The sequence below is a fragment of the Homarus americanus genome, unplaced genomic scaffold (genome assembly GCF_018991925.1).
Source record: "Homarus americanus isolate GMGI-L3 unplaced genomic scaffold, GMGI_Hamer_2.0 scaffold7626, whole genome shotgun sequence".
Lineage (NCBI taxonomy): Eukaryota > Metazoa > Arthropoda > Malacostraca > Decapoda > Nephropidae > Homarus > Homarus americanus.
This window is the reverse complement of record NW_024718273.1, coordinates 17,842,896-17,858,709: the sequence shown is the minus strand read 5'-3', so window position 1 is coordinate 17,858,709 and position 15,814 is coordinate 17,842,896. Positions and strand designations below refer to the sequence as shown.

Genomic DNA, 15,814 nt, shown 5'->3' with positions numbered 1-15,814 from the left:
ACACCATCTGTGAGGGAATTACTACACCACGTGAGGCCCCTCATAACACCATCTGAGGGAACTACTACACCACGTGAGGTCCCTCCTAACACCATCTGGGAGGGAGTTACTACACTACGAGTTTGCTGTTCATCACCTACATTAATCTGTATGTTCACTGTATGTTCCTTTACCTTTCTCTAATGAAGGCTTTTGTTAAACCACCAATGTATGTAATAAGTCATTTATGTCCAATGTATATTTTCAGCCTTCGGGCTGTAGAACTTTTTCAATAAACCGTTAATTATTATTATTATTATTATTATTATTAATTTGCACTCCCTCGAGAGACGTAGAGCGAGGGACGACCTGATAGAGGTGTATAAGTGGAAGGCAGGGCTAAACAAAGGGGACATTACAAAGGTACTCAAACTATCCAACCAGGAGCGAACTCGTAACAATGGTTTTAAATTAGACAAATTTAGATTTAGGCGGGAAATAGGTAAACACTGGTTTGGTAACAGAGTAGTGGACGAGTGGAACAAGTTACCAAATATCATCATTAACTCGAATACGCTCAATAGCTTCAAACATAGGTTGGATGCTTATATGAGCAATATTAAATTAGACAAATTTAGATTTAGGCGGGAAATAGGTAAACACTGGTTTGGTAACAGAGTAGTGGATGAATGGAACAAGTTACCAAATATCATCATTAACTCGAATACGCTCAATAGCTTCAAACATAGGTTGGATGCTTATATGAGCAATAGGGGTTGGGTGTAAACGGGACTGCCCAGTATGGGCCAATAGGCCCGCTGCAATTTCCTCCATTCTTGTGTTCTTGTGATGTAGATCTGAACTATAACATGTCATCTGAGTGTTACCATCTATTTCAGCATTAGCCTTACCATCTCTGTCCTGAAGGTTGTGAGAGGTCCCTTCAAACACGAGCCTCGGTTAACACTGTGAGGAAGAGCAGTGTCCCAACGGCTGCTGTCCCCAGAAAATGCGCCGCTGCAAAACATCGCCACAGAGATTTTAAATTACCTTCATCTATTACTTGTTTTACTGATATGATTCTTCGTACTGACTGAGGAATATCGCTGACTTAATCCACGAAGCCAAGTAGCGTCAGGGGGTGGGGCAAGTCTTGTAACAATTATAAACTTTAGCGCGTGTGATCTGTCGGGTGTTCTTGTTTTTCATTTGTAAATTCATAAACAACCATTTTAGTTTCATGTTTTAATATAAGCAAAAGAAAAAAGAAAACGAATTAGTAAAAATGAATTCTAGATGTCGCCATTAGTAAAGTTTATCTATAAGTGGTCACATTATCTTTTTTACATTATTATGACTTACGAGGCTACATCACATGACTAACTGAACCTCCACACAACACCTAAAGCTTATAGAGGTAATAACGCGAGAACATCTGCCTTCAGTATACTCACTCCACTACAGCTGATGATCCACTCTTGATCCTTTACATAACCAACAGCTAACTCCCCTCCATCCTCAACACCAACAGGTTAATGAAGAAGTTTGTGATGTACTGCTGAAGTAACCGATGTTTTTGGCTGAGGTGAACTGAACTACATGACCTGCGGGCGGTTGGGACATCAGCCTAAACAGTAAGTCAAGGAAACCTAATCTAAAATTTAACAATATTCTCTCAATGGAGAACTTACACAGTACAATACGTGTTCAATAAAAAAACACTTTCGTAAATATAATAATTTTTTTTGCCTAAGCAATCTAGCAAGGCTCCACTATATTCTCTCCCACCAACTTTAACATGCTAATACTGTACAATATAATAACTCTGTAAATTACCAAAATAATACCTAACAAAACGGGTAAATGTGATTTTTTTTTTTTGTACACTAAACATCCATATTTCGTGGTATTATTATAAAATCTACTGTAACATCCATTTACATATATCTACATCATGTTGATTTCAAAGATAAACCATTACAATAAATTTAATTAAACCCTGGTTAAAATGACAAAGTTTGTCTTTTTCCACAAAATTAAATTTTCCTTACAACACTTGGGTAACACAACTTCGTGGGAAAACTTCAGGAATACACCATTAATCATCGATCGATAGTTTATTTCTTAGCCTACCTGACCATTACTTCTCGAGAGGGTTGGCAGCACTGTGCACTCAAGACGATGGGTTTCAGCTGACTCATTATAGCAAACACACACGAATATAAAACTGCTGCCAAAAAAAGTTCATTCTAAATTAAGAGAATATTGGTGTGTCAAAACATAAGTCGAAGTTTCGTACGTTTGATTTATATTGCATCATTTTACCACTTTTACTTCCTTCTACTTTCGCTTTATTCCTCTCTTCTCTTTAATCACTACTGGTGTTTGTATAACCTTTTCTTTCATTAACACTACTATTATTATTCCCTTTTTGTCGTTCAAATCTCAGTGCATACTAAGGTTACCAATCACAACTTAATCCATCAGTAACTAAACATCATGAGAAGTAAACAGGATAGCTAGGACATTATTCTTGCAACCTTATCATAAAAGCCACTTCAATATGATGTCAGCCTTTGCTTATCGTTTATTTTGATGACAATATCACTTGAATCCACTCACGTTAACAAGTTCCCATGGTGTTATGTACGGAGACAACAGATATGAACTTACGGCTATCAGACTGACTCACTATAACGCACCACCTGGGTTACCACCTTCGTCCACCATGTTTTGTTTTTTTCCTAGCACCGTATACAGAAAACCTCCATATACCGGACTTTTCTCTTCGTATAATGAATTAGATAGAGGGTTTCACACCGGCCTCGATATAACGTACTCCCATCTGTACGCTTCGTTAGATGGAGGGTTTCCCATTTATAGGATACCTCGATATAACGGAATTTCCTCCCCATACAGTTCGTTAAATAAAGGATTCACTGTTCACTTTTTTCTATTTGTTTACAGCGGATTAAATTATTACTTGTCTCTAACGGGTCTTGTGGCTGTTTCATGAACCTTATTAAAAGTGTTGACGTAGCCTTGAGGTGAACAGAGGAAATGTTTTTGAATATTAAGTAAACAAACGAATATGTGACAAATAAAACTAATACCATATAATATTATACCACCAACATTCTCTTGCTTGTGAAAAAAACCCTACAAATTGTAATGTTTTAGTGACAGCGCCAAGAGAGATGTGGAAAAAAGTGTACCTGAATAATACCTGTCCATATCTTTATTTCTTGACGTGTTTACTGCATAAGTCCTAGATTCCCCGTGATGCAACCCTTGGTTATTATAGAGTGGGATGGATGAGCAACAGTGTATAAGACGCGTTCAGTTCCTGACCAGACTTTTCTCTCTGACCGCTCGCGCCCCCCAGCTTAAGAACCACTGGTGTAGAGCAGGGATTCTCAAACTTTTTTTCAACCAAGGACCCTTTATATACCATGACGCATACAAATATTATCAATAATCAAAGAATAAATCATAGTCCAAAGCATTTGTTCACTTCAACCCAAATCCAAAATATCCTGCGAACTGGAATCACCAAATCTCTCTCAAACGTTAAATGCAATATTTCTCAAAAACTTTTCGCGGACCCGTTTGAGAATCACTGGGAGGAGGGTGCGGAGCGTGTAGGAGGGTGGGAGCGTGTGGGAGGAGGGGTGGGAGCGTGTGGTGGAGCGTGTGGTGGGAGGAGGTGGGAGCGTGTGGGAGGGTGGGAGCGTGGAGGGGTGGAGCGTGGGAGGGAGGAGTGGGGTGCAGAGGGGTGGGGGTGGGGTGGAGAAGGGGGGGTGGGTGGAGAAGAGGGTGGGGTGGGGGTGTAGAAGAGGGTGGGGTGGGGGGGGTGTAGACGATGTGGGGGGTAGGGGTGTGAAGGTGCTACCATTGACTCAACATCTTTCAATAAGTCAAGGTCTCGCTTTGTACCTTCACCTGGTAATCCCCAGGTGTGTGTGTGATGGGAGTGGAAGGGAGGGACTGGAATGGAGAAGAGGGGGGGGGGGATGGGGGGAGTGAGAATGAGGGAGGAAGAATGAGGGACTCAGGTCTCAGGTTGCCAGACAGCAGAGAGCCTCACACAGAGTAACACCAACTATCCACCACCACAGTCAAACTATACGTGAGTCAAATTCCTAACTTAATTTTTAACTCCTACATAATCAAACAACATTAAAGGTTCTTTCTGTATATATACAATAAAGTTATATATGGACACAGAGCATTGTGACTGAAGACCTACTACGTTTATTTATTTCTCACGGATAGCCTAGTGATAAAGTTCAAGACAGTGTCAGTGTATACAAAAAAGCGGCTGGTGGTGTTTCACGGTAAATTGAATGAAGTATATATTGCCGGTAGGTTAAGTGAAATATACTGCATCTAAGTTAAACAAGTACTGCAGTAACGCAAAACAAATACGACGATGACATACAGTGCTAAGGTGATGTAAATATTGTCCAGTACAGCTGTAACTAACAAAGTACAGTGGTAACGTGAATTTCTTTTTCGTTTCGTGAAATATAGTGCAGAAATGGTAGCTCTTTCCCCAGTTATTCATACTATGTTTATTGTATGTTTTGAACACATTGCAGGCGAGTATATATTCATCCCAGTGGAGGTTTGGTTAGACAGCGAGATGACGACTACTAAACCTTGGCTACTATTGATGACTCTCCCATTACTCTTCTACGTTGGTAAGTTATTATTTATTCTGGCGTTGGTATATTCTTATTTATTTGCGTTGTAATTGGGAATCTCTATGAACGCCTCACCTGAATGACCGGCTGAAATAACTTAATTACTCTTACATCTACTCCCATCTGCCACCCTGCAACACACCTCACTCCACCCTGTGCCTTCCCCATTCCTCCCCCCCCCCCATATACCTTGACAGTCAGCCTCTCCATACACCCATTACTTAAGAACATAAGAACATAAGAATGGAGGAAACTGCAGCGGGCCTATTGGCCCATACTGGGCAGTCCCGTTTACACCCAACCCCTATTGCTCATATGAGCATCCAACCTACAGTATGTTTGAAGCAATTCAACGTATTCGAATTAATGATGATATTTGGTAACTTGTTCCATTCATCCACTACTCTGTTTCCAAACCAGTGTTTACCTATTTCACGCCTAAATCTAAATTTGTCTAATTTAAAACTATTGTTACGAGTTCGCTCCTGGTTGGATAGTTTGAGTACCTTTGTAATGTCCCCTTTGTTTAGCCCTGCCTTCCACTTATACACCTCTATCAGGTCGCCCCTCGCTCTACGTCTCTCAAGGGAGTGCAAATTAAGATGCTTTAACCTGTCTCTATACTCAAGGTTCCTAATGCCCGGGATTAGTCTTGTCATTCTCCTCTGAATTCTTTCCAAGGATTCTATATCCATTCTGTAATACGGTGACCAGAACTTCCCTGATTTAATAAACAAGACAATTAGCAAACAGAAAATACTACTTCTACTAAATAATAATAATATAATAATATAATAATCATAACAATAAAGGCATGTTATTAAAATAAATTACGTAAACAAACTGGAAACATATCAAAGCGGGGTGTATGCATGGTTGTGTTGGCACCCCTGAAACATGTGGTTGATGGCGGCATGTTTCAGGAAATGGTTTTGTAAGTCATTTTACGGAAGAAATGCGGCTTATTTTTTTTACGATTTATTTTCCAGTAAATTCAGTTTTGCTATCAGTTGAATATTTTACGATATTTAATTTGTAATATAAAGACAAGTCTGTTTGGTGAAAATCGTATCACTGCTGTGAAGGGATTTGCAACTACTGTATATGTCACTCACTAAATTGTAAGGCAACATCGTAATAAAGTTTTTTTTAAGAGGTATCAATAATAAATGCCATAGTTATCGTAGCAGTAATATTATAATAATAATAATAATAATAATAATAATAATAACAGTATATGCAGTATAATAACTTAATAAGAGGAATATTTCTGGTCTTGTTACACTTAATGTGAAAAAAAAAATGACAGGTAAATGATAATCTTAAGCTAAGTTACTATTTCATTATAGACTGTTCAATTACCTAACCTAACCCAGCTTAACTTAATCGTACCTTAATTATCAGATGCAGGAGGATAAAGGGATGTAGTTAAGTCACTTGTACCAGGAAGGACCACTGGTCGACTGAATTAATGGTATCAGAGTACGCACTGCAGTCAGGCACTGGTACCATGAATTTACTTTTGAACACCCACACTCCTTCACGGCCATGATTATATTTGAATTTTCCAAATTTAGTCCACTTCAACTACAACACCAAGTTTTCTAATATGTAGCACTGCATAGTGTTTCCTGATAGACGTATTACACAAGCTTTACCACGCTGGTATGTGTAATTTGTCCTACCACGAGCCATTAAACAGAAACTGAAAAGCCACAATGATGAAATACTTTTCTTTCTTGGGGATTTTCCGTCTTTTAGTACAAAACCAAACGTCCTTAGCCTCACACAGTCTGAACCACACTCTTAAGTAGTTGGCAGAACACCATGAGTCTTGAGAAGTCATAAGCAACGGCTTCATTTTCAAACACATATATGATTGGCCACTCTGACCAAGAGCAGTCTTGGCTCAGGGAAGTTATCTTGCCAATATCCAATTACAGTTCGAGTCTGTGCATGCACAGTAGTGTCACGTGACATCGAGACCGCTCTGGTTGGCGAGAGTGCCGACTGGTGAGGCAACCCGTCAGACGCCGAGTGGTGAGGCAGCCCGTCAGACGCCGAGTGGTGAAGCAGCCCGTCAGACGCCGAGTGGTGAGGCAGCCCGTCAGACGCCGACTGTCAACAGTAAACACGAATGTCATTGTGGGAATTAATTTTCACCTTTATCCTCCGGGTCCTTGAAGCACCGCAGTAGTGATCTTGTGTGTTATCGGACATGAAATAACAATCCAATGTGGTATGTGTAAATAATTTCCTAATTAATTAATGATTTAATTAACTCGTTAGGTTAGGGAAATGATTAAGCGGAGTGTACAAAAATTAGTGGTAAAAACACTATTTGGCACACGCAAGACTGGAAGTAGTGCGACATTCCCCTTTCTCTATGGATCACGTTAATATCGTTTAATTTACTCGATATCGGTGGCTGTAGTTAACTAAAAATCTAAATATGTATTTTCATTAAGAAATATTGTTGTAAAGAAAAATAACAAATAGCTTCAAACATACTGGAGGTTGGATGGATGAGCAATGGGGGTTGGGTGGATGAGTAATGGGGGTTGGGTGTAAATGGGACTGCCCAGTATGGCCCACTGCAGTTTCCTCCATTCTTATGTTCTTAATTGTACAAGGCGGTAAAAACGCCATTCTCGTTTAACACTTCATGGAAGGCAGACGCAACTCTCCAAAATCTAGCAGACAGCCGGTAACTAAAGGGTATTGTAGGAATTCGTGGTATAATGGTGCTGGAGGTGCCGTGTGGTGAGGAGCTGCTCAGTAGAGACGTTCGGTGAGTAGCGTGTTGAAGGAGGTAGATGTGCAGGAGCTTCGTTAGAGAAGATGTTGCCTGTTGCTGGCCTCCTGGTTGAATGAAAGCTGACAGCGTGGAGCTTGCTGGAGGAGGTGTTGCGTGTTCAGGAAGATGGGCCAGAATGAGAGCTGGTTGGTGAGGAAGCTCAGAGAAGGACAGCTGGTGGGTCGCCATGCTCGCTGGCGGGAGCAAGGACCGCCAGGCAGGCGAGGAGAAGCGAGGGCTGCCAGGCAGCGGCGGAGGAGGAGGTGTTGCTTGTTCAAGAAGATGGTCAGAATGAATCTCACTGGAGAGACAGAGCTTATATACCCAGCGGCCGTGAGTCATCTATGAGTCATGTTGGGAAAACCCGAGAAAGTCGCCGGTCTTTTGGTTCCGTTGCTAGGTTACCGTACCATCTGGTGTCGCCGCTCGCTTGGTTGCTAAGGAAAGCGTCGCAGGTGGGATGCAGCTAAGCAGTTTGTAGGGGAGATGCCCACTACAGTATTCTAGATTCTCAGTTCCTCCAAGACCCTCTTCAACTCATAACAGCCCCTGAAACAATAGCTAAGTACGTTTTTAAAGTTTAGGTTATCACTTATTCTTGGGTACCGCTATTTTAAGCGTACAGGGCTAGCTTAACTAATTATAGTAATTTTTCTATATTAGATTTTAATAACTTAGATTTAATATCTAGCCATATCAATTTACTCACAGTACTGTAGTGGAAAGCAGAACCTGTCACCCTATAATTGATAGTTATTAAAAATCTACACAGTAATATTTAACAGAAATAATGATTTACCCCTAATATCTACTGATCTTCGGCAGGTAGAGGAACCACTACTAGTTGCAGTCCACGAGAGATAGAGTGTGCTACTGGTGAACAATGCATCTCCACCCGCCTAGTGTGTAAGGGAGGTACTGACTGTCCTGATAGCTCTGACGAGAACCCTGAAATATGTGAGGTGAGGTGAAGTGTTTCATGGTCAAGGTAATTACTCATCATGTCATGGAGAAACTGACGGATATTATAATTTATTAGTGTTGTGCTGTATAATCTTCCATTTGGACATGGCACCAGCAGACTTCCAGATATTGCAAGTATGAAGATTGAAATATTTAGAACCGTGTATTTTTAATTATTAGGTTCATTTGCACTGTTTTTAATGTAGCTCTTCTCAATGAACTGGGTTATTAGCATGTTTCTGTGAGGAATTTTGTATTTCAGTGAACATTATATGCAAACTTGGTCTTAGCTTTCCATCTGGGTATAATTTTGTTACATATTCACATATTAGTCATCATAGATCTTCATGTATAAATCAGAGGTACATATAAACGATGCAACAGGTACACACACAGAAACAATACAACAGAGGCACACGCATATACAATACACCAGACAGGTACACACACCTGTAAACAATGCAACAGACACATACAAACATTTAATTGTTTTCCTGTGTTTTAGTTCTGGAAGTATGACTGTCAAGGAGGGAAAATCTTATGTAATGGCACCTGTTACTCACCCCACAAATTCTGTAGAAACCTTGATTGTGCTGCCACCAAGGACCCCAGGCTCTGTAAGGTGAGGTCTGATTTCAGGCAACAAGTCATACCATTAGTAAAAGAAGAAGCATTTCAGGAAGATTATTTTTATTATTTTTTTTTATTTCTGTTTATATTTAAATTCTTACAAATTATCTAATTTATTCTGCTTCTTAACATAATTATTATTTTTTTACAGTCCTTCTTATTCCTTTGATTCTTTTTCTTATTTCATATTTGTTTTTGTGTATCATTTAATTTTCACAGCTTTTATGATAGGGCCCAAGTGATTTTACTGGTACTGTATGCTGAAAATTCTTATAAAGTTGTAATTAGTCTGATACAGTATATTTTATTATGCATATCCACCCAACTAAATATTGGGGAAAAAAGAGAGATATGGAAAGGTAAATTGTTGCTTAATGTATTGGTACAGGTACAGGTAAAGGTAAAGACTGATGTATCAATATTTATAATGCACTCAGTAAGCAAATCCTTTATTATAGTTAGCGAGGCATTTCAGTCACTCTATTAAGGGCCAGTCTTTCCTAAATACAACAATATCAGTTGTATTCTGAAACAGACAGGATAAAACATTAGCAGCTGTACAGTATTTTGAAACCTGATAAAACACTATTTTTTAAATTACAGTACAATGCTGTACAGTATCATTAATTTAATAGTGCGAAGAGCCAGGGAAAAGACAGACTCTCACTGATAGTAGTAAGTCTATGAGGGGTGATCAAAAAGTACAATGAATGGTACAGTGACCAAGGAATGAGTGAATGGTGGTTAGACCTGTGGGAATCCTAGTTGCCACCATTACAGTAGCTGCCAGTGCACCGTGTCAAGGAGACCACTTCTTGACTCACCGTCCAGTGACTCATTTCCTTCCCGAAAGTAGTGAAATCACAGCTCCATCTGTATAACCTGTTAAAGTATGTTGTGTGTTTCTGTCTCTGTTTTGCTGAGCATAAAGTAAATTTCATGTTTGAATGTTGCTCAAACTGTGACATTTCTATAAATGCACCAGATGCCACAGACTCGTCTTCATTCAAAGCCGTGACACAGTGCACTGGCAGCTGCTGTAATGGTGGCAACTAGGAGGCCCACAGGTCTAACCACCATTCACTCATTCCTTGGTCACTGTACCATTCACCAAACCTTTTGATCACCCCTCGTACAACTTGTTACTTGTTTTCTTTTGTCATTGTAGGGTAGTACAGCAATATCTCTGTTAGCTGGAATCGCTCTTAGCTGGAACTCTCCATTAGCCAGAATTGAAATTTGCTTGGAAAAATTTTACGGAAAATTCTGGATGTGGGAACGATTTTCCAAGGGATGGGGGATTTTTCCCGGGTTTGAGAGATGAAATGATGCGTCATTCTGGAAAAGTCCATGAAAATTCTGGTACAGTACCCGGAAAAAATTCTAGGGATGGGAGATTTTTTCCGGGTTTGGGAGATGATGTTAATCTCAATTTCGTGAAATTCCGAGAAAATTTTCCCGGCACAGGTACCTGGAAAATTCCGGGAATAGAGGATTTTTTCCGGGTTTGAGAGAGTCGAGTTGTTACCCAGGAAATCTCTCATTCCCAGAAGTGCTCTGTACCAAGTGTTCCTGCTAATGGAGCTATAACTGTATTCTTATATCAGACTGTATATACATTTCCCTCTCTCAATACAGATGATGAAGATGCAGAAGCTGCTCCTCGGTAAGCTGGAGGACGTGGTGGAGGGTGAGTGTTGTGGCCACATTCATCACCCCAGGTTGCTTCTACAGTGTTACAATATAGAGGACAATTTTTTTAAAACCATCAATAATTCAAAATACTCTTACATCAACACCGTACCATGAGTTTTATTACACATATTTCATACATTTAAGTTGCAGTGTATGCTGAAATTGATCTACATTTTCATTTTTGTAATCTGTCCGGCTTATTACATGTACTGTAACTTGTGTTAGCTTGGGAGGTGTAATTGAAGCTATACAATCAATTATGTGTTGTCTTTCAATTGCTTATTACTTCCTGGAGTTATTGTTTTTTACTTTGAATTTTAGTGGCAATATATTTTGTTCAACTGTTCATTCATCTCCAGTTACCTGGTATAATAAGCCCTCATTAAATGATTCATAATATGGGCCTTGCTAATTAGCCTTTACAGTTTTTTTTATATAATAAAGTAACGTTTCTGAACATTGAATATAACCAATGTTTCATTTTTTAATTTCTTGTCCTTACAGCCCCTAAGGACCCTAAGCCACAGCTAAAACTTGCTGACTGTCCTTCACTGTACACAAAGCTTGGCGATCAGTGCGTCTCCTTCTTACCCACCGCCAAGGTCAGTTCAGCTGCCATGTAATCTTTGTTATCTCTCTCTCGTTTAAGATTTTTTTCTTTAAGTTCTACATTTTAAGACCCTGAGTGTGTACTACCTGTTAAGTCCCAATCACATTGTTTGGACCCCCCTTTCTATGCTTGGACTCCGCTTCTGAAGATCCTAGACCCTCCCCTGTTTCTACTTACATGGGTTGTGCAATGGTCCATCACCAGTGCTCTGAGGAGATAATATCCCCTGCAGGTGCCGTGGCCAGAGGCGAGACAGTTCTGCAAGTCCATCTACAGTGACCTGTGGACCTTCAGTGACCCGACCTCCTTCCTTGCCATGTACCAATTTATCCGCAACAACAGTGAGTACACTACCCCATCTTCCTTCTGCCATTCTTCTAAGACTTGTTCCTCTTTTCTGTCTCTCTTGTTGTCTTTACTTTAATTGCACATTTCTTTGACCATTCATACACTGTGATTAATATCTGTCATGGGTTGCGTTGGGCCTCCCGCACAACCCATCCCAAATGTTTGTTAACGGTAGAGATAAGGTACCCGGCCAGCCATGACTGGGACATGTAGGGGGGGGCAGGCCAGTGAGACAGTGGTGTACTGTTCATCACTTCACGCCTCAAAAAACCAATTTAGCCAGTGGGCTTTAGACCTTGGGTTAGAGAAGACCTCCTGCTCCGCGGACTTAAGAACAGGGGCCATACAGTCCTACCAGTGCTACGGGTCTGTGTGTGCAAATCCCCGAGATTTTTGTTAAGTCCAGCGACAAGTTAACACATCCTGTAAGGAAGTGATCAATGGTGAGGACCTGTTTGCTACACGAGCACTCCAGGCCGGCCTAATAGATCTAAACGATTAATTCTCCAGGTTGACAAACTCTCCCTTATAACTTACGGTACTGTGGCGTGAATGTGAGTGACTGACCTATCCATGCAAATTATAAGTCCAGTGTATGGAATTGTGCCAAATAAATAAACGTAAGTGCAATCATCTGCCCGTATCTGTGACCCCTCTATTATTATTATTACCAAGGGTAATGACTGATTGGTTATGACAAAGTATAACCAATAACTTAGATGGATGTTGGAAGTTAGTGGAATTCATTAAATCATCATTTATCAAGTACATAACGCATTGAATGCCGGAAGCAGAGCAAAATTCTACGTAGTGATACACCATAATCTCTTGGGTGAGTAACCAGTGTGAAGGTATCCGAGTTCTACGGTAAGAAAGCCACTTTCCTGCATTTAAAACGTAACAATATCCTTTTTAAATGGTTGAAATCCTTATTCCTCTGACCACACATGTATTGTGATTACTCAAAAATTATATAAGTCATTGCATTAGTTTTTGTGATTTGTTAATTTTGTTATATATTGATTTGTTTAAAACTTGTTGAATCACTTATTAAAAATAGTTTTTGTTTTTTGTTTTTAATTTTATGTTTTTAAACTTAAATTTTTACCACTTATCAGTTTGAATCTGTTCCTTTATGACCTTCGTTGTTCATTGTCGTGTTCTCTTGATTCTTCCCACCTGTCAATTCATGCAGGAAGATTATATGGGCAAGGATATCCATGGTAGACAAGCACACACACTAAGGTTTAATTTCATATTGAAGGTCACTGACACACACTGCGACCTTTGATTCTTGCCTGTGACTCTTGTTATATGGTTGTTAAAAGATGTTAACAATTCTTATTTTTTCTGTCGTTCAGTTGGAGTTTATTTATTTTATCTTATAATCAAAATTGGTTGAAGTATTTATTAAGTTACATGTGTGTTGTGTTTTGTATTACATTCGCCTGTGGGTTTACCTGCTCATTTTATCCCCCCTCCCCACACATAGTTACTTACTTACCTCCTTATAATGCTCATCCTCTACAGACGTAACCTTTGACCTGTGGATTGGTGGTTACTACGATCAGCAGCAATCAGCTTGGGCTTTCATCCAACCTGGTGACTCAAACCATGACGCCCCTATCCGAGACGATCTACCTAACAATGCCATGCCCCTGGGCTTCCCTTATTGGGCACCCAGGTAAGTCTCCTTCTCCCTGAGGTGTAGATGTAGATGATGTAGTCAGGTGTAGGTGTAGAGGGTGTAATTGTTTTTAATATCAAAATGAAAAAAAAATAAATATAACTTATTACTTAAAGACGAATTTATGATAAGTGCCATTCGAAACCTTTAAAGAAACACACCTTGACCATTACAGGTTCAGCAGCACCTGTGAAGAACCTCCGCCACTTAAATTCAGTTCTCTCAATGACCAGGTCAACCCAATACCCTCTAGCTCCTGCTACAGATATGTCCAGGCACCCATACGACAGTCAACTGGCTGGTAATTCTATACTATACTGACGTTCTGGGCTGGTAACACTGTAATATGCTGACATTCTGGTCTGGTAATACTGTAATATACTGTCATTCTGGTCTGGTAATACTGTACTATACTGTCATTCTGGGCTGGTAATACTGTACTATACTGTCATTCTGGGCTGGTAACACTGTTCAATTCTCTTTGGTGTTTGTTTGATTGCATTCTGGTTGTCAGTGTTGGTGTATAAGGAAGTCTATATAATTATATTTACCTCACTAACAATGTCACACTATTTAGGGATGTTGACCTTATCTTCTTATAATAACTAACTTACATACAACGTAACTGTAAGCCAGAGACTGACCCCCATTAACCTCCACAGGTGTGCTATCGTGAACCACAACCTCTCCTTTTACTTAAGTGACGAGGAGTGTCAAAACAAACACACCCCGTTGTGTCTCCTCGTCAGTGATCCTCGTCTGCAGTAACGAGACCCCTTCTACAGGAACCCAGCAACCATCTTCATTCAACCTCCCAACCTTTCTTATCTACTGTAACCCATGATAACTAATAACTCTGTACTCTGTTATGTAAGTGAGGGTGAAATATGGTCGATACAGTAATTAGAACAAGGAAGTTAGAGTCACTGTATTAAACATGATTACCAAATGGTTGCATAGTTTACAAGACAATTGAGAAACTTGTATAATCTCTCATTATTCTTGGTGATGATGTCCAGGAATATTTGCTTTACAGTAAGTTTAACATTGTTCTCTTCCTTTCAGGTACTCCTGAACATGCTGATTAAGGATCTGTTGACCAAAATTTGATAACTGGATTATTACGGTACTTGTTAAATGGCTTTTAAGAAAATTTTAATTACATTTGCAAGTCATTTGAATAAGTAATAATGCAGATATCAAATTTTGGTTAACAGACCCTTAATCAGCATGTTCAGGAGTACCTATACTGAGATTTTGAACAAAATCTATTTTTTGGCCGAAAATGACAAAATTGTAAGTATAATGAGACAAACCGCTACCACCAATATAATGAGAAAAACCACAATGAGAGAAGAAGACATATATAGGGAAAGTATAGAGAGTAGGAATGTAAAGATAGGAAACTTGGTAGCATGGCTGGGGTGTTATTTACTCAGCGTCAATACGCTTATCTTATCTAGTATGTCAATACACATATATTACTTCTTAAAGGGACTATTAGTAATTCACTCAATGACATGGACACATTAATATCACTATTATATCGGGGTACTAACACATTATGTTTTACGTTACTCGACACTGACTCTCGGACACACCTGAATGAATACACTTCCCACAGTAGGTAACTCACCCTAGGAATCATTCTGACAAGACTCACGTGTACCCTGACGTAGGCCCAGTGGATGCTTGGCTAGGCTGCCTCCTATGGGAGGCTTCTGCTTAGCTGGGGTCTGGTCGGGAAGTCCCCCTCCCGACCTGGGGAGAGGACAGGCGTGACTCTGAGAATCTCCAGAGTGATGTTCGAATGGCAACCAGGATCAGAATGATAATGAGAACCAGAATGATAATGAGAATGGAATGATCGTGGACGGGACTGTAGTGCCTTAAAATGGGGTCGGCCCAGCTGGCTTTTGACCTCTAACCAATTATCACTAAACTGGTTAGATTTGGACAGGAGTGTGCAGGTGTGGTCCTGCCCAGGTGTCTTGGTTAGGTGCGGTTGTAGGTCACCCGGCGAACTCACGTCATTAGCGGGCGAGGTCAAGTCCCTAGGGTCGACCTGAGGTGTGTCAACCCGGAATGTGGTGGTACCTCGAGGTCTGTAGTGTACTTGCTGTTATATGTGACATAATTCTGGGCTGTAAGCTTTGGTCTGACAATCATTACACCTCCCGCCAAGACGAATGCTTCATCACAGAGACTGATGTCACATATAGACAGCAACATCAAGTGTGGTATCAAAGATAATCCCTGGGGCGATAACATAGTCTCACATTTACAAACAACAATCTCATAGGTTTATGTTTTTCTACTGGCACTAGTTTGATCTGACAAAGCTCACTATACCTCCCGCCAAGATCAAAGCTCTATGCCAGGAGAAAAAGGAAACATAG

The 15,814-nt window shown here is 40.1% G+C and overlaps 1 protein-coding gene across 1 annotated transcript; it reads left to right on the top strand.

Moving 5' to 3' along the window:
• Window positions 1-4,031: 4,031 nt before the first annotated feature.
• On the top strand, window positions 4,032-14,366 carry LOC121859505. Its single transcript, XM_042356361.1, has 10 exons — window positions 4,032-4,108; window positions 4,581-4,682; window positions 8,308-8,444; window positions 8,951-9,067; window positions 10,714-10,765; window positions 11,275-11,372; window positions 11,613-11,721; window positions 13,259-13,412; window positions 13,591-13,716; window positions 14,078-14,366. The coding sequence occupies exons 2-10, from the start codon at window positions 4,625-4,627 to the stop codon at window positions 14,181-14,183; spliced, it is 957 nt and encodes a 318-aa protein (XP_042212295.1). The 5' UTR covers window positions 4,032-4,108; window positions 4,581-4,624; the 3' UTR covers window positions 14,184-14,366.
• Window positions 14,367-15,814: the final 1,448 nt, after the last annotated feature.